The sequence below is a fragment of the Leptosomus discolor genome, chromosome 3 (assembly GCF_034619465.1).
Source record: "Leptosomus discolor isolate bLepDis1 chromosome 3, bLepDis1.hap2, whole genome shotgun sequence".
Taxonomy (NCBI): Eukaryota; Metazoa; Chordata; class Aves; order Leptosomiformes; family Leptosomidae; genus Leptosomus; species Leptosomus discolor.
The window spans coordinates 42,109,751-42,129,637 of NC_141393.1; the positions used below are offsets into that span (position 1 = coordinate 42,109,751).

The 19,887-nt window shown below is 42.1% G+C and overlaps 1 protein-coding gene and 1 pseudogene across 1 annotated transcript in view; both read left to right on the forward strand.

Moving 5' to 3' along the window:
• Positions 1-3,546: 3,546 nt before the first annotated feature.
• The window catches only part of LOC147415836 (cytosolic phospholipase A2 epsilon-like), a 33,233-nt gene continuing 16,892 nt past the window's right edge, over positions 3,547-19,887 (forward strand). Inside the window, exons 1-3 of the mRNA XM_086462356.1 lie at positions 3,547-3,573; positions 4,607-4,679; positions 18,484-18,620. Of these exons, the coding sequence (XP_086318482.1) occupies positions 3,547-3,573; positions 4,607-4,679; positions 18,484-18,620 (237 nt within the window). The remainder of the gene's footprint in view (positions 3,574-4,606; positions 4,680-18,483; positions 18,621-19,887) is intronic.
• LOC147415837 (U2 spliceosomal RNA) lies at positions 6,923-7,034 on the forward strand (annotated as a pseudogene).

The following is a 19,887-nucleotide window of genomic DNA, read 5'->3' on the forward strand; positions in this document are numbered from 1 at the left end:
AAACAACTATAAAACGTAACATTCAGCTGCTTAGGTCTGCTAGTAAAAATTAAGATGATATGCGTAGTTATTTGGCAAGTACATTGAAGTGCAGTGGCTGAGGGGAAAAAAAAAACAAACAACCTCATTTATACACACAGCACAAAAACGTAACAGCTCTCAAACACCAGTGCAGTTGCCAAAGAACAGAAGTGCCCAACCTGAGAATGCACTAAATGATGCGTGCTCATGTCTGATAAAAGACCTGATGATCAATCTATTAACAAAAAATAGCACTCCTCTTCTGGCTGTACAGGGAACAGTTTGCAATGAAGGAAACAACTGTGTGTCATTCCCAAGAAGCAAGCGTGTTGTCCATCAAAGCATAGATGTTGATCAAGCATCGTTGCGTACTTGAATGTAGATACATAGCAGAATGAACATCTTGCATTTCTTCCTCTTCAGCTAATGAGACATTTTATGAGTAAATCGTCTGCCTCTTAGGACACTTTTTCAGGTGTTATGAAAAAATGTTAACTGTGCAGATTAAAAAAAAAAAAAAAAAATAGAAAAAGTGCCAGGGTTTTGAGGAGGAGGCCATCTGCTCAAATACACTAAAGGCCATGAAAGTTCCAGCAAAGAGAGACATGTAACTTGTTTCTAGTGTGAATTCTTCTTGAGAGGTGAGTTACTGGAGAAAGACACGTGGCCTTTTCTAGAAGACGAGCTGGTTAAGAAGTTTTTTTTTTTTTTTTTGTCTTTTTGGTCACAGTCCGACAGAAGCATTGTAAAAGGCAGGCAGGTGCTAGCAGCAGGGAATTTTTCAGCCAGGAAGAGAATTAACAGGAGTCACTCACCTCCTTGTGTAGCCTGGCCTAAAAGAAGCAGGTAAGAGCTAGAGAAGAGTTCTTTTTTTTTTTTTTTTTTTTTTTTTTTTTTTTTCCCCTCCACAAATTTCCCAACGAGGTACAAAGACAATTTCAACTTTGTCTTTTATAAATCCTGTCTTCTGTTTTATCTGAGAAGCCACTGGTGAGCTCAAAATAGGCTACCCGAACTGTTTCTCAGCTCTTTTTGGGTAAGACTGTGATTCCCTACCTCCTTCTCTACCTCAACCAGACACTCCTGTATTGCGTTTGTGTGGAAGGTTCTGGTAGTGGAGAGGCTACAGGGGTGGCTTCTGTGAGAAACTGTGAGAAACTGCTAGAAGTTTCCCCTATGTCTGACACAACCAACACCAGTTGGCACCAAGACAGACCTACCACTGGCCACGGCTGAGCCCGTCAGCAATGGTGGTAGCCCCTCTGTGATAACCTATTTAAGAAGGGTGGAAGAAAAACCTGTGCAACTGCCAAAGAGAGCAGTGAGGATATGTGAGAGAAACAACTCTGCAGGCACCAAGGTCAGCGAAGAAGGAGGGGGAGGAGGTGCTCCAGGCATCAGAGCAGAAATTCCCCTCCAGCCCGTGGTGAAGACCATGGTGCGGCAGGCTGTCCTCCTTCAGCCCATGGGCAGTGGAGCAGATATCCACCTGCAGCCCGTGAAGGATCCCACATCGAAGAAGGTGAATGCCAAAGGGGGCTGTGACCCTGTAGGGAAGCCGACTCTGGAGCAGGCTCCTGGCAGGACCTGTGTACCCATGGAGAGAGGATCCCACACTGGAGAAGGTTTGCTGCTAGTGACCCCATGGGGAACCACACTAGAACAGTCCATTGCTGAAGGACTGCACCCTGTGGAAGGGACCCACGCTGGAGCAGTTTGTGAAGAACTGTAGCTCGTGGGAAGGACTCATGTTGGAGAAGTTCATGGAGAGCTGTCTCCTTGGGAGAGTGAGGAATCCTCCCCCCCTGAGGAGGAAGGAGCGGCAGAGAGAACGCGTGATGAACTCTCCTCAACAGCTCAGAGGGAGGAGGTAGAGCAATCGGGAATAAAGTTAAACCCGGAAAGAAGGGAGGGGTGGCGAGAAGGTGTTTTAAGATTTGGTTTTATTTCTCATTATCCGTCTCTGCTTTGTTTGGTAATAAATTAAACTATTTTCCCCAAGTTGAGTCTGTTTTGTCTGTGACTGTAACTGCTGAGTGATCTCCCTGTCCTTATATTGATCCACAAGCCTTTCATTGTATTTTCTCTCCCCTGTTCAGCTGAGGAGGGGGAGTCATAGAGCAGCTTTGGTTGGCACCTGGAATCGGACCAAGGTCAAACCACTACAATTCCTCAGTGGTTTTTAGCTAGAGTTGTTGTGTTTTGTCGAGGTTTGGTTGGGTTTCTTTGTCCGCTTAGGTTTTCTTGATTGTGGGCAGACATCATTTTCCATGGTCTTGGTGTTACCATTGCCCTTTATCCACAACTCAAATTTTCCCAGGGGAATGGCTCAGGATACATCAGTTCAGTCACTGCAGAAACTAAGAAAATAGTTTGGGTTTAGTCACTTTCAGATCATTTTTCTCAGTTTTGGGATAAACAGCCAAGGATGCTTCTCTATATGCAGAAAAAAGACCTCAATGTTAATGGGAATATTATTTTGTGTCATTTCACATCATCTATAATTGGAAAGGTATCGAGGGTAGATTCCTAATCCTAAAACGATGGATGACTAAGGTAATTTTCGTTCAGTGAAAAGCTGTAAGGCCAGAATTAACTCTCTCCAGTGTGTTTTCTGGGGGGGGGGGGGGGGGGGGTGTAAAGGGAAGACAGGTTGCATGTACTGTGAGTATATAGTATCACCTCCTGCAGTTCTCAAGTGGTCATTTCACATCAGACATCTGGGCTTGTTAGTAGCTGGACCTGTGCAAGGGCTATTCACCTGCATATCTGCTGCTGCACAGTGTTCTGCCAGAAAATGGAAAAGTTCGGTGTCATATCACAATTTGATGACACTGCATCATTTTTAATACTCCTAGATGTTAGCACTTAAGATGAATAAATGTATGCCCTAATTTCGAGGAGAATTTATTCTTTTTGTCTTCGTTTACTCAGTTTTGTGTTTGTGGAAGGGTTCTGAAAGTAGGAAAACATATATCAACCTGACAAGAATACGAATGAAATTGGGGAAACATCTACTGGCAAACAGCACAACCCCCTCTACCTCCAAGAAAAGGAAAACAAATAAAATTTTGTTGAAATAGAAGTTTTAAAGTCATTTCATCCACAATACTTTTGGTTGTTGGTTGGGGTTCTGTCGAGCTGTTGTCCTCCAGCCTACACATAGCTGCTACTATCTTAACTGATCCACGCATTGCTTAGGCTGCCAGATCATAGGTAGCCATGTATAAGTGCTGTGCGTTATCATGCCCTTATCTTGAATTGCTAATAACTCTTGGCACAGCCTTGGTGTGTACAGCCTTCCCCCAACACACCCCTCTGGTGTTTAGCTATCAAATAAACTCAGCATATTCCCTCCCCTTCCCTCTTGATGCTCTCGGGCAAAGAGGAAGGTGGGGCAAGGATAAGCCACTTGCTCCTCAGGAGGTGCCTCCTTAAAGTTTGCAGAGGCACTTTGGGCGTCACTGCCAGCTATTGCCTCTAATAGTGAAGTTGCATCCACACCTGTCTGCAGCTGGGAGCACGATGGGATCATACTGGAGTGTTCGTGAGGTAAGAATGCAAAAATTCAGACCATTAGAAGCTGAAGATGAGCGGAGGTGAGATTGTGGCTGGGATTCTGGTGCCTAAAAGAGGACTTGGGAGCTGTTAGTCCAAATTCACATATGTATTTAGTTATTTATGTCAGGAAGACTGACAGCTTTGCTGGTATTGGCCGTCCTGTGGAGGCACTTTTGGCAGTGGGGGAAGGAAGGCCAGCCGCAGTGGGTGATCCTCGTGGAGGCTGGGAAGCAGTCTGAGGTGCCTCACAGGAGCTTGCTGCGGATTTGAGCTGAGTCTGTGGTTTGATGCAAGCATTAGGTAAGTTTGGGTCTTCCACAGGGCAGCATCTGCCAGCTATGAGTATAGTCACATGCTGTGCCCAGGTAGCTGTGCTAGCAGCCACCTGTTAGTGCTGTACACAGGAGGGTCACTGACTAAAACCAGCTATTATCATGGACACGAAGATGGTCCTAGTTTGGTATTTGTGCATAACTTCACAACCTTTCACCTGTTTGCACTTTGCTATTTCTAGGAAAAGCTCCTGATAAAGATTTTAAAAGGAAAGTTGGAATTTTCACTAAATAAAATTATCTGAAGAAAACATCTGCTTTCTGTGTGAAATTTCAACTGTTCAAGAGAATGAAACATATTTTGCCTTTGTCTACAGGTGTTTAATGGAGGAACTTCTCAAGCATGTTACACTTAAGCTTCATTGTTGATAAAGATTTCTTTTAAATTCAAATGTCCTGTCATGTGATGCAAGAATTAATGTTATTCAAAACTATTTTACTGTGTTATCAATTTCACTGTTATTTCTTCCATCAATGACATATTTACACAGATGACTATTTCTTTCATTTCTTCTTCTTTTTTTAACTCTACGTAGACGTGGTTTTAATTTCCAAAGCAGTGCAAGTAGTTCATCTTCCAATTTTACTGCACAGCTTTGAAAATTGCAACACGCGCTTATGTGAGGTCATTTTTTATGAAGTATGAGCAATTTAATATTAATGTGGGTAATAACTTTGTCATTTTTCTGCAGAGTGAAGAATGCCCATGCTGCTCACTGTCTGTGAAAATCATAAGAATGAGAAATCTGAGAAAGGCAGATCAGTGTGAGTATCACAGTCTTTCCTTGCAGATCCCAGTAGTTCAGTTCTGAAAGCAGAGATCATAAGCAAGCTCTGTAACTTCTATTTGTGTATGAAGTGTCACCATGGTTTCAAATATTGATGTGTATTTGAATTTGGACTATTCTTAGAATATATTTTGGTATAAAAAATATCTTTCAGTTCATAGAATGTTACTATTAGTGAAAATATCAAAGGTCTACAGCAGTATACTGTAACGTATCTTAACTGCTAACAAGCTTCAGAGACAGTTTTGCTGGCTGTTAATTTTCAGTTGCTATTTTTGATGAACTGGGATGCAGGCTGCATTTCTGCTTCTCAACGAAAATGTCAGCACTGATGCAGAGTGGCTGCCAGAGCCTGTAGGGTAACATGGGAGATTTGGTATCATCTTCTGCACCTGTGTGGTTTTTTGTGCACAGTAGAAATACATACAGGCACCTCTGAATTTCTATTTGCTTACGTTAAAAAAAAAAAGAGCATTATAGTTCTTCTTGACAAACAACTTTTTTTTTTTTTTCTGTTAAATGTTAAATGAAATATATTTGAAATACCAGACTTTCAAGGCAAACCAGTACCGTTGAAGTGTCTCTGGGGACTTGGAATGGGTGGAAGTGGAAGTGAAGAGAGGGAAAAAAAAAAAAAAATCTCAATAATTACTCAGGTAGAAGAAAGCAAGCTGAAGGTCAACTCAAATATCTGCCTCGGATAGAAAGAACAAGGTAGGAATGCAATGGAAAGGAAGTGAATACAAACCCTTGCATATTAAGTGAATTCAGCAAGAGTATTTACCTCCATGGAGATTAGTATGCAATTCTTGCTTTCCTGCTGTGGAGCATAGCACAGGAATATTGCCTTTTCTTGAAAACAGCACGTCTTCAGGTGGGGATGGTTCAGTTCCCTCTCTGCCTTTTTAATCTAAGCTGACCTGTTTTTTGGCATAAATGATACCAGCCCTAGGGAATGCCTAAGTTGTCCTGACAGCCGATAGCATTAATATAAATAACAACCTACAGAGTTGCTAGCCAAGTATCTGCCTCTGGACTTAAAATCGGGAATGTTTATTTCTTTCTCAGCATTTTATGAATGGAATGATTGTAAATGACAGTCTTTACATCCTTAGGACTGAAGACCTTCCAGAAGTCTAGAGCTCTTAGCTATATCTTAGCTCTTTATCTTTTATTAGTCTTTGTCCTGTATCTCAATTTTGAGCAGATGTTTGACTGTCTGATTGCAGGTATGAAGCTATATCACTGGAGATGTGCTTCCAAAGCCGGATGTGGAAGAAGGTCTTTGCTGGCAAGAGCCAAAAGAAACAGGGCTAGGTGCCAGGGTCTGAGAGAAGCAGTCTTGTCCATTCCCCGTCCCAGTCGCCTTTCTTTATTGTGCACCAGAGCACCATATTTTGTTTTCCCTCCCAGAATCAGGAGCAAGATACCTGTGGTACAGCAGCGAGCCAGTGAGATTTTATCTGCACCATACCTGTATGCTCTTTGAGAGTGGAGTCATGCCAGTTGGTGTGATACATATCACAACAAATGAGACTGTGTCAAAAAGTATTAACTGAATTGGCAAAGCGGTGTGAGAGTGCAGTGGGAACCTGTACCTGTTGGCCCTTCCATTCTTGACGAAAACATTGTGCAGAGAGGTTTTAATACCTAAACAATGAGAGAAGTCCTCAAAGGAAGAGATCCAAAGGCACAGGTTAAAAGCCTCTGCCATGGAAGAAGTAGATGTTGGCACGTTCAGCAAAGTTCACTTTGTAGTCTACAGCAACTTTAGAGCGGTTTAGGCTGGAGAGCATTTGTGGGCAGTGAGACAAGTGGAGACTTTGAAAGCAGCTTTGAGACTCCCAACCTACCCATTTCACTGTACGTAGAGGCGCCTGAACATAGCCCAATGATTTAAGAAGAAAGTAAGGATAACTAGTCAGGCTTACATAGCTGTATTTCTGCAGATACTTTCCTAAAATTAGTCTTTGCTCAAAAATTATTTTTTTAAAAATATTTTTGTAGGATTATATTTGGCATGTCATTCATGTATTTATTCAAATATTTCTAAATATTTGAAATATATTTAGCTCAAAATATATTTTAGTGTAAGAATCAGTTGTATTTCCCACTCACAGTTATTTGATTTAGTTAATAGTTCTGTAAAACCTAAAGTTGTTAAGAGAACCAGAGAGCTTAAAGATGGACCAGAAACGATTCAAACTGCAAAGAGCCATCATCGTTTCTCGGCCTTTTGGCTAAGATCAAGTGTAGTGTCTGTTCTTATCAGTTTGATATCTGATACGTCCTCGATGAGGGGACTTTATTTTTGAGGTGGGGTTCAGTCTGCTCTCCCTAGTAACAAGTGATAGAACAAGGGGAAATGGCCTTAAGCTGCACCAGGTGTGGTTCAGGCTGGATATTAGGAAGAATTGCTTGACTGAAAGGGTTGCCAGGCACTGGAACAGCCTGCCCAGGGAGATGCTGGAGCCACTATCCCTAGAGGTGTTTAAGAGAGGGGTAGATGTTGTACTTAGGGACATGGTTTAGTGGTGTTGATAGAGCTAGGACAAAGGTTGGCCTCGATGATCTTGAAGGTCTCTTCCAACCAAAACTCTTCTAGGATTCTATGATCTTTGCTGGAGTCAGCGTCTGATTAGACCAAGACGTGGAAGACTGCCTGTCATAGATGAGCATGCTTTGCTTTTCTTCAGCTGTGTCACTGAGTAGCTAAAGTGTCCTCCTTGTGCAGGAGGACTGCTACCTGCAACCCACAGCATCCATGTCTCTTGGCAGATGTCACATAATACAGGACTTGGTTTTTTCTTGTTAAAGGATAGCTGTGGCAATCATCTATAATCATGGTCTTTTCCCTTTGTGTCAGACAAAAGAGTGTATTTGCACATGATGTGAGCCTAAGAACAAGAATTAGGCTGCTAATGTGTGTTGTAATCTGATACGAAAAAGGCTTACTCATGAATCAGAAGGATTTGTTCCTACATTATGCAGGTTATCAGACAACTTCAATCTGAGTAGTGTATATTATTCTAAAGACACTGCTGTTGCAATTTCCAGGCAAGTTTGAGTTCGGCTAAATTTTCCCTGTCAGAAGTCGTGAGAATAGTGATGCCAGACTGGTCAAAAGGTTCGTCCAGATTGACAGTATATCCCCAGAACTGACCAATAATAAATACTCCCAGGCAAGGCAAACACCAAGTCATGCTTTTCCCTGCCCCGCTCTCCCAGGAGATCTGCAGTTCATGAGGTATGTGGCTGAGAGATCCTGAGTCAAAAAGTCATGTTTGCATTTTATTGCCGTACCTAAAATGCTTGACACTTGGAGGCCACTAAGAGATTTTACTTTGATATCTTCCAGCTCACTTTGCACTGGACAGGAACCCAGATAGTCTTTCTCAGTGTCATAGGAAAACACAAAGCCCAGTTTTAGGGTCTTATTCTTCAGGGCGGTCTATATACTTACATTGCTAATTAAATAGCTACAGATATTTCTTTTTTCTCATCTTTGACTCGCATGGGCAGCAGAAATGCCCACTTGAGAAGATTTGGCCCTTTTCAGGATGGTGTGAGGAGGCCTTTTCTGCACAATAGTTAGGGTTAGCCCTTGCACAAAGGCAACTGTGCCCTTATATTTAGTCCAAAAGCAGCAGAAAACTTATTATTAACAGCTGCATGACTGCAGCTGTCTCTTGCTTTAAAACCGGAAGCTTTGTGGCTGCCACAAATCATGAATGCATCCACCAGTCCTGAAAAATCTGGATTCATGGCCTGGATGGTGCTGTTTCTCTGCAACTGTACAGGATGGTATGAGGAGATTTTTGGAGAGAAGTGTTTAATGGCCCATAGTCTGAATGTTGGTTATCCAACCAGACTGCTTTGAGGCATAGACAAAATCGGGAGCTATTGGCAGCCTCACAAGCAAGAGTCACAAGCAGAGGTGACTGGGCTCCCCATGTTCCTGCGTCCCCATTGCAGTGCCCAGGGAAACAAGAATGGCTGTGCTTCATCAGACCAAAGGTCTGTCCTGCCCTGTGCTTGAGAGTGGCCAGAGGCAGGTGCTTGGGGGGAGGAGTATGACAGTAGGGCAAAAACATAAAGTGCTCGCTGCATGATGTGCTCTCCCAGCATTTGATCACTTCAGAGCTGGTAACTTCCCAGGGCAAACAGAGTTTTTCTATGAATGCAGCAACACTTCCAGTCTACTCTGGAACCTACATAAACTGTGCATCAGCAGCAGTCTTCGTCCAGCCTCTGGTTTTCATGTCACAAAAACCTTTGCTGGAACTTCAAGGTCTCATCCTTGTAGTGGCAGAAATCAGTTTTGCCTTCACTGCTGAAAGGCTTTGAATCTATTCTGCCATCCAGTGACTTCCCATGATCTTCCCTTACTTTCCTTGTCAGCTGATGTAGTGGAGATTGACTTTCAGAAGGCTTCCCATATGTGGGAAGAGACTGGTTGTTGCAAGACTCTTGTTTGCTAAGGGCTGGTCCACCAGCCAAGTTCACCGAGAGAGAGAGACTAATTTTTATCTTCAGGGCTCCCCACCCACTTCTTCACAGCTCCCCTTGAAGCCATGGTCATGCAGGGCTCTGCATTTCCACCATTTAACCATGGGAGAATTTCTTTCCTGAGGGACTGCTCTGCTGGCCAAGTACCACGGCGTTTCACCCCCGCCGTGTGCCAATTATGACAAGAACTAGACCAATGCTGTGTAAATTCCCCAGAGCTCCTGTTTTCAACGTGGCTGCCTGGACCTGCTTCGCTGTGCACCCGGCGCTTGCTCTTCCCAGAGGCCGCTGTTGCAGTCACAGAAGGGCGCGGGCTGCCTCACACAGCTGGCAAATCTGGTTTAGCACGGCCCTTTTCTTGATGGCACAGTTCACTGGTCTTGCAGGAGGGAAAATAAGTATCTTCTGCAAATTGGCACCTATGGGAAAGAAACCTGTTTTTTTCATGGGCTGCAAGTGAAATATAAAGTAACATTTTTCTCCATGCATGTATGTTCACTTCAGGAGACAAAAAAAAAAAAAAAAAAAAAGTCTTTAAAAATATTGACTTGCCCTACTTTGTATTTAGCAAAGTCCAAGGCTCCAGAAAGTTTTTCCTCGAATGGCCTACAGCTACTTGTTTGTTTTCTTTAGTATGACAAGCTAGTCTCAATCAACATTCTCATCAGATAAAACCTTAGGCTTGTCTTTAATTACAGTATTAAATATGGTACTTGTTAAATCTGGGCCTTGTTGCTATGTAATTTCATAGCAAACTCCCAGTATTACACTGCCCACTGATTTTAAAGGTTGGAAGGCAGAATTACTGTTTTCCTTGTGTCCCCCTAAATCCTGTGCAACACCATCATAATAATGAATTCCCTTTCATTGCCTTGTTCTCCAAAGGAAACTGTTGTGTGTGGAAAGGACTGATTGAAGAGGGCACACACAGGAAGCCAGGTGTACTTCGCTTCACCTTTGTCACTGACTGTAGCACCAATGTGAGGGATGGCAGGCAGGTAGCATGGGCAGTCCCATCAGGCAGCTGCCGGGGCTGGCTAGGGCTAATGGCATGTTTGCTTTAGGGTGAAAACTTTTCCCTGTTAAAATGACTATGGCCGCTGACTTCTGCCGTGGTTGAGAGAAATCCTGGGACACAGTCCTTCGAAAAAGAGGATCGATGTCTTTTCAGGACATCTCGTCTACTTTCGTGATGCCGTTGGCTGCTCAGGGAGGCTGCCTTTACATTAACGGAGAGACATTCTGAAAGCAGCCCAGGGCACATGCTTGGCAACACGAATCTGCAGAAGGACAGAGAAGCAGCTATGTGGATAGCTGCCAAGTTGCAACAAGACCTGTAAACAAAGATTTCCTAACTGGTTAAGAAACTGAAACAAACATGTATAAAAGCAACTGTTAATCACCAAAAGCGCCTCCCTGTGATTTCATATCCTGAAATGAGGCTTTTCTTACTCCAATTGTAAGCCGATTAACTCAAGATCTAGTTGCACAACTACTAATATACCTGTCAAAATGGAGCCCTGGTTCTGACCAATGTTTGTTATCACAGTCATAACCGCAGTTAATAATACGAGTAACAAATGAATGGATAAACTCAGTGAATATTATGTGAATCAACTTCACAGCTGCAGTTCTTAACAACCTCTGTTCCTTCCTATTCAATCTTCTTTTTGATTTCATCTACTCATGTTATCCAAGTCTGTCCCTGCTCTTCCTCAGTTCATTGCTACCATCTAAACACACGCCAAAACCTATTTTCCTTCAGGTTGCCCATTTTCTGTTCTCTAGACTAAGAGATTATTTCCAGGGTTTTTTTTCCCCTCTCTCAAGTCTTTGATAGCCATGATGGAGTGCAGTTTACAGAGCGTAGTGTAAAGTGTGTTGTATCGCATTATATAGTAGTGGTAAGAAATGTGGAGACGAAAAGCTTATTCTGTGCCTTCATAGCCGCATAAGCCACCACTGAAAAAGACAATGCTACGTCTATCCAAGGAGCTCATTAGTATGTTATTTGCTTAGAGTTCTTGGTCAGGACACCTCCTTACAGCTGTGGAAATAGTTGCATCTCTACCGCTAGGTATCAGTGATTGTATGTAAGTACACCATGCATCTTCTTGCAGCCATGCTGTCTTCTGTGTACAAGAACAGAAAGCTGTTCTGGTGGTGAAAGTTATGATGTGCTATGTCCCCTCATGACTTCCTTCAGATTCTTGGTGTAACCTTGAGGAAGATGAGTTTCCTCAAAACCTTAGCTCCTCATCTCTAAAAGAAGGACTTCAACAAGGTCACTAGGAGCCTCGCAGGGGCATTAGGAGAATGAAGTCATTACGGGCTGAAGGGTTGATAAAAGGAGAAACCAACCTTAGGTAAACGTTAGGCTTATCTCTGCCTCATAGGCAAAGCACAGGTAGTATTGCAGCTATTGTCCTTCATTGAACAGGGATGATGTTTAAAGCCTTTTATGATGGTACTACGTGTTCCTAGCAGACTTCATTAGCCTCTTGTTTGGAGGCTTCCACCTAACAAGTGCTTGAAACAGCTTTTAAAATGTTTCACGATTTTTGAAAATGTCACAACCTGTTTTAAAACAGGTTTGAAAGGATAGAGACAGTGGAAATAACAAGGGAGAAGACGGACTGGAATGAATAGGTGACAATGGCAGCGATGTGGAACCACATGGTGCTTTGAAAGGAGACACGTCCATGCACTAATTCACGATCCTTCACTCCTCTGCCATTTGGCTTGCAGAGTTAAATGGCGGTGACAGCCTCTGCTCAGAGCTGGATGGATGTTTCTGCAAGAGCTGAGATGTGTTTCATGAAGTGCTGTGCCAATAAATAACACAGCACAAGAGTAGCATGCGGTTTTTTCAAATGTATATATAAGCAACTTCAGCAGTTGTCAACAGATAATGATGATGAAGTATGTGTGTTGATTTCTCAATAGGCTTTCTGTATTTACAAATTTCCTTGGGCTGGGCTGTGTGATACCTTCTCACCGCTTAGGAAGATGAGCCTTGCCCTTTTCCCATGCTTACAGTCCTCCACATCTTCTCAAGGGTTATTGTACCTTGGTGATTTTAATCATCCTCGGTAAGGACTGTATTTTACTCAATATCCTGTGTACTGTTGCTCAACGATGTGTTGAGTTTAAGACCAAAGTATACTTTGCTTGACTTTGAACTGAACAGTAACGCCAAATTGAGTATTAGCAGATCTGTGTTTACAGTACTATTAGTTGTTAGAATTTGGACATTCAAAGTACTTCATAAATACCATGGAGATCAATTTGCTTATTGCAGGAATTGCTCCAGGATTGTTGAGATATTCTTTTGATGAGAAGAAGGTACAACGTCTCGTCTTCAGCATTTTATCGTGGAAAATACATTTAAATGCATTTTTGCCCAAATAGATTTTCTTATGCACTGTTACAGAACCTGGAGAATATATTCTAGTTCTCGTTTCATCAAGACAGCAGTATCTGCAGTTCATCCAGTTCTGCATTAAGCAGTGTGACTGATACTTGTAAGCGGTGATTCATTCTTTCCTGCACCTTCAGAACAGAGACCTGTTTCATTTTTTGCATCTGTGTCCTTTTACACATGTCTAAATGAGTGCTGCTGAGGTGAGCTGTACGTTCAATGCGATAAGGCTTGCGGTACGTCATAGTTCCCATGGAGGTTCAGTCTGAAGAGTCCGAGTAATGCCAAGGAAAGCCTGGCCCACAGGCAAGATTCACAGAGCTTGAGAACTTTTATCAGCGATGGTCTCCAGAGAGGAGCTTCAGAAAGTCCTTTTGCTGAACCTAGGACATTGATTACCTTGTAGATAAGGACCAAGAATCAAGATGTAGTTTGATGTTATGTGGGAGGCCAACGTAAAGTAGAGAGGCTAGATTTAACGTGGCTATGATAGTCCACATTCAGAAAAGACATGTGAGAGTGTCCACATGAGACTACGGCTTCTCTCCCAGGGATTTTGAATGATTGTATCCTCAGCAGCGGCCAATAAAGTAGTGCTCCAGTGGTAGCCAGAGAAAGTCCACTCACAAATGTTAGTACTGGTGTTTGCATTGTGTTCTGCTATTAAATTGCAAATCTTTTTGAATGCCTCCCTGGCAAAGGTGTTAATCTCTTCCTGTTTGTTCAGGACTAATCTTGACTAACTTCTTTTAAAGACTTGCCTTTAGTTCAAGAATAAAAACTAGACAAAAGGGATCTTGGGTATAACTGTTCCTTGTAAGTCAGATATCTCTGTTCTTAATGCCTTCATTCATTCTTACTCACAGGAAAATTGCTGCAGGCTGCTAGATCAGTTGGGAGTCCTGGAGGACTCCAGTCAGAATATGAGTTCATTTAATTTCACTGTGAAAATAGGATTAGTTGTAGTCTTGTGATAAAAGACGGTCTGGAGGCTGTATGTTTTTCTGTGGCTTACTTTGATGTGAGAGAAACCAATGGTGACATCTTTGTAGAAAAGATGTGTAAAAAGCGAAGACTTGGCTGCCAAAAGCAAAGCGCATGTTGGCAGCACATCCGAGTCATAGTATTTATGTCAGGATAAACCATTGCTGCAACGTAAACTTTTAATCCAGGCTGAATGAACGCTCTGCTTAACAAATAAACCGAAATAATCAAAACGTAATCTTCACCTGCGTGTTATGCCCTGTAGGTCCAGAATTTAATTCAGAAAACGATGGCTGAGGTTTACAGGTTTTGGGCGGAATTCTCAGGCACATGAAGAACCATTTACAGTGTGGTGTAAAAATTCTCTTCCAGTGAGTTGTCCCTGTATGTTATGGAGTTATTGAGCAGCATCAACGTCTTTCCTTCAAATTGGCTGCTGTAAACCATCCTATGAGGGAATGAAGCAACTTACTGCACCCTACTTTTGTTACTTAGTTATACCAATGTGTTTTATTTCTGTGCCGTTTGCTTAGCCATAACTCTTCCGTCCTCACCATAAAAACAAAGAACCTCTACAGGTATCTGTTTTTATTTAGGTGTATATTTAGGCAGTAAATTTGTACAGATTATCAGTGCTAGCTTCTTCCTGAGAGACAGAGACTTTGGGACATTTTTAACCTTAGTCATCATATTTGCAAATATGGGTTTTGAGACATCAGTCCCAGCGAAAGGAGAACACCTCATGTCAGTCAGCTGACCTTGTCCTCACTATTATATTGAGCTACAGATTTTTGGTAGCTCCCCATTCAGTACCAAAGTTTGCTTGAAAGAAAAGATATCTAGGGCAAGTGTCCCTACCATAAAGTTTAGTTATTCAGTAGCAAAATTTTGGTTTCCAAACTCTGAACCTCAGTTGGAAAATCCAAAACAGAATTACTGCTGCAGTTCACTGTCAGTCCTGCAGCTTAATCTCAGTCTCTCTGCAGATTATATCTCCCATGATGTATTGCTCCTGCTTTTTCAGAAAAATCCTGGAGAAGAATGTGAGAAAAAGTACCATAACTACATAAAAAGCGTGCCAGAGGCATTTCTGAGTCGAAATGCCAATGCTTAAGGTGAGGGAGGGGGAAATAGTTTTAGCTAAACATTAAAACCATTTTTGTTTCTATTCCCCCTTCTATTCACTCTATTCTATTGCGTGCATAACTTTCTTGGGAGCACTTTATAAAGAAAGAAAATCCGTGAGTGTTGATTTGCTGGTTCAGCTGCTTCTGGTATTGCTTTTGTTGTCACTCCCATTTTTCTTTGAAATCTGAGGCACTTGCAGCCTGTTTCGAAGTCTGTTTCCATTATGTTTCCCTCTGATAATGGTTTCGTCAGATGCCCAGCAGTTCTAACTACCCACTGTATCTGCATCAACACTGTCAATGTTTGGCCAAGACTTATTTTCAGCTAGTTTATTTTTAAATGGAAGGGAAGGAACTCTCTAAAAAATATTTTCCAGTGATAGGTGTGAGATTGCACAACATACCACTGCAAGAGAGTCTAAGGTTGAACAAAGGAAGCCTGACCTGTTAATAATACCTCTCAGCCAAATATAAACAGCTTTTTGGTTCCTACTGGCTGACACTCTGAGAGTAGGAACAGTGAAACAGTGGCAATGCTTATGAAAAGTTTAAAAATGGATGTACCTATGGAAATACAAGTTTTCTAGTTCCACTCTGCTGAAAGAGAGCATATGTAAAGGTGATCTAATGACATCTGCGCCTCTGTTAGCATGTGACAATCTTGCAAGAACAGCTACATGTACCCAAAATGCCTCTTAGGCTACATAATTTATCCTTTGTTTCTTTACAGAGGAGCTGGGGTGGATGGGAGAAGTTGTAGCACAGCTGTCTGTGGGCTTCTCTGCATTATATTGTTTCCGTTTGATGATTGTATTGGGATGGTACGCAGAGGCTCTAGGTATGCGTTTAGGACTTGTTACTTGGACTTTGTATGTGTTTGGAAAGGAAAGGCGTCAACTTTTCTGATGAACTTACAGTCTCACTTTATACGCGTCGAAGAAGGAGGTTTGAAGTTGTTTTGGAGACAGTGCCCAGATATCTGGGAATTGATCTTTTGGGCTGATGTACAACATAAGGATGTCCTATCGCTTCCTTCCAAGACAGTCAGGGTTGGAAGGGAAACCGGTTAGTTGATTTCCATGCAATATAATTGATGATACGTGATTACCCTGTTTATTTCCTTCCAGCATAAACATAGGCATCACGTGGCGGCAATTCCACATGACACCTTGTAGGCTCACCTGGGCTGCTGCTCTTCTCCTGAAGGAGGACCAAGTTTACCTTGTTTGTCCCTCTTTGATACGTATCTGGGTATCAATACCGTCTGAAACGAGTTACCTAGAAAATTTATAAAATATTTCTCATTAGAGCTAACTCTCTTAGAGCTGGAACAGTTTCCCTAATATTCCTCTTTGTTTATCTCCCTCCGACCAGGCAGAGCCACAGATCATTGTCCTGTTTGTATCGAGCATTGGGACATTACAGAACCGTCGTTTGACAGTCTTTTTTGTTGTTGTTGTTGAAGCAGCAAACTCAATTCTTTCAGCTCTTTCTCATATGCCAGGCTAAGTAAATACTCTTCAATCTGGACCTGTTTCATTTTAACAGCTGTTAACAGTTAAAGCCTTTTATGGTGGAGGGAGGAAGGCAGTGGAAGAGGACTGCAACGTAGAAGACACTGAGCATCCACTTGTTCCTGCCCAGGGCTGGGACTGTATGCAAAGAGATCTCAGTGCTAAATATAATCACCTGCACTTACTTTTAACATTGTGTATTTGGGATCTGGTCCAAAATTTATCTAAATTTGTGCTGTATATATAAGTTATGGTAAGTCCTGCAACATAGTAGTTCTGGAGCATAGTTTCTTATTCTTCCTGCAGTGGTCTGGCTGCAATTGCTTGTTTTCAGATTCAAATATCTTTGCCTCTGCATTCTTGTCTTGGGCTATGTTGAGACTGAGGCCTCACTGGTTGCTAACTAAGCTGGCATTAGATATGGATTAGCAGGTTGCAGGACTTTGGTTTTGCTCTTATTAAGGATGAGCAGCCTTGCTAAAGACTGGACTAACGTCTTAAGTTGGCTATGGGTCTATTGTGTTCAGAGAGGGTGAAGGACTGAACGAAGATCCCACCACAGCTCTCTCTAGACACAAGATTGTAAGTCGCAAGTTTAGAGCTTCTTTAATACTCTGAAAATACTGAATGCCTGTCTTCTAAATCAGGATTCATAGGTAGTATGTACAACAAAGAGATATCCCAGAATGAACAAATTCCCTAAACTACACATGTATCAGTAGTCCATTAGTGACAGACACGGTTGCTGAAGAAACATATTCTTACTCTCACCTGCTTCTCTGGTATCATCGGAGGAAGTCAATATTATCTTTTTCAAATGTTAAAAATCAATGGAATAATTGTTGAAAATATCGTGGGAGAGAGAGCTAAAGAAACGTTTTTATCACCTCCTTTAACAATAAATTGTTATCTACAGTTACATTGCACATATTCTGCATGTTATAATTGCAGTAGTAAGTCTAAAAATATCCTAATATTACTTGCAAAAATTATAGACATCTGCATTTGCGATGCTGAAGTAATTTCTTCCTTGCTATGGACAGTAACGGAGAAACTATCAAATGCATGCTGGAAAAACTTGGAGATGTTTCATGTTCAGACAAGATCAGAAGATGTGGCAGATAAATTATACATGACCTGATTGCACAGATTGCTTTAAGCAACAGCTATTCATTGCCACACGGGTTACACCACAAGTTTAAATGAAGTGTGGAATGAGAACCAAGAGACTGGTAGAGAAAGAATAACATAATTACTGATAAGGCACTCTCTTCTTGTGGGTCATGTGGAAATACGACCAACAGTAGTTATTTTTTGCATAATGTTTTTAATCATGGGATGTCAAAGCAGATTACAAAAGAGGAAAGGATCTTTATCACTGTTTTATTGATGGGGAAATGCAGACAGAGAAGCAAGATAAATTTTAATGGAAGCAATTGCCCAGAGTCACTTAGCAGCCTGGAGCAGACCCGAGTAGACCCGAGACCGGAGCCAGCACGTCATGAGACCTTTTCCAGCAGTTTACCCACTTGGTCAAGCTGCCTCTCAGCATGCATCCCGCAGTACCAAACTGTCTGTTATGAAACCCAAATCTCACCTGTTACTGTTTCTTCCCTGTCAAGGCTCAGAGTTTAAATCAGTAAGATGAAAGTGCATTGCTCCTTTTTGCATTTTTATTGATGGTGAAGCGCTGTGATCACATGTTGGGTGAGACTGTTGGCTAATTACATAGGCTACAGCTACGTGGAGGCAACAGAGCAGAGAGCAAAGATCCTTCATACCCAGACTCTCTTTAGCACTTCTGTTCCACTCTCAAGAGAAAAGGACAAAGTGAGCCCCAAATGCTCAAAGAATTAAATATTTTACCCTTTAAGAAGGTTGTCTTAAACTTTAAATCTTTTGCTTCTCCGTTACAGAAATCTGTTGATTTGCAACAAAGAGGGGACATACAAATAATGGGTTTTGTTAAATAACACTAGCTCTGCATATTTTTTTCTTACCAGTTGTACTTAATGCAGTAGCTTCTTTGACTCTCTGTTAACAACCAGAGCTCCCACCTGCAGGAGAGAAGCTGTAGTAGTGAGTGCTATTGAATAAGGACCTGTAAGAAAAGTAACAGAAATAATCTCTCCTTTTTGCAGCTTGCTGTCTATACAGTGATGTTAAGGCTGTGCTCTAATGTATTTATGGTAATTTGTTAATTACAATATACCTTTTCAAATACAGTTAGCCAAACTGATTGCTATGTAAGCCTGTCCTTGCCCACTGCTTCCTCTGAGACTGTCCGGACCAAAACCATCAAGAACTGCAAAGATCCGGTGTGGAATGAAACATTTTGTTTCAGGATACAGAGACAAGTAAAAGTAAGATGCAGAGTGCATTTGTTTTTCTTTGGGGGGGGCAGAGATATCATTGTGTGATTGGTTTGTAGGGCACCATAAAAATAAATACGTGTGAGGGGCTACAAGGCTGAGAGTTAGGCTATAGCATGAATTATGGCATAGCATAAAAGATAGCCAAGGTATTTCACAACTATTCATAGAATGTTCTGTCACTTTTCACTTTCTCTTCTTCCTTTTCAAGAGTAAAGGTGAGAATTTCAGAGTAATTTGAACAGCGTAAAAGAAATGTACGAGCTAAGCAGTGGAAGCATCACAGTGCTGTACTTTTTTTACTATTCCTTTGGAATGACCTGCGACAACAACAACAAAAAGCTAAAGTTTGCAAAAGATTACCAGCTGAGCTTTTATGATGAAGATAAACGTTAGCGCTTAATATTTGCAAGTCCCACCACCCACTCCCTCCAAAACTCAGCATCAACATCAGAGCCCAGAAATCCACAAAGATCAACGACAGGCCAAGTAAGCCAAGCTTACTTCACACCTGGGGCAATCAAACTCTGCTTTAACCTCACACCCTTCGTTTCCTAGTGTTGGTGGCAGAGCAGGACAAGAACACTTCTACCTGGTGCCAGATCAGCAGGCTGGTCCCCTGGCTCTCTTGAGCGTTGATAAACTCCTCCAAAGAGCGTTCAGAATAGCTCAAAGTATTGCTACACCACAGGATCTCCAGTGGAAAAAAAAAATCCCTCTTGCCTTTGTCTGCACAAGTTGCCCATGATACAACTTCTTGGGCTTTTTTCCACAGTGTTAGGCTGTACTGGTGCTCTGGTATGGCTTTCGGCATTAATACGTCTGCGCATCTGTGGCCTACATCCAGCGCTTTCCCTGCACCGGACCTAAAAAAATTCTGACTTCGTTCAAAATTTGAGTGAGGCACAATTTCACTGACCCCTGCAGGTTTATCAGTGAGGCAAAAGCCAAGTGACAAACATTGCAGCACGGGAACAAACCCCCACTATTCGGCCACTCTTGCACCGGAACACCTGCTCCTTGCAACGGTTTGTGGCTGACAGGTCTTTCAGAACTGCAATACCACAAGTAAGAGATGAAAACAATCTCTTGGCCACAGGAAGCTGCTTCAACTAGTCCCTCACAGAGTAGTATTTGGGAGGACCTTACACTTACTTTGCAGTAAGTTTGCAGCAGGAGACAAGGCACATGACACTAGCCCAAATAATTTTCACTATGTGGCAACAGCAGCACGGTGGTGGTCACTGTGGCTTCAGTG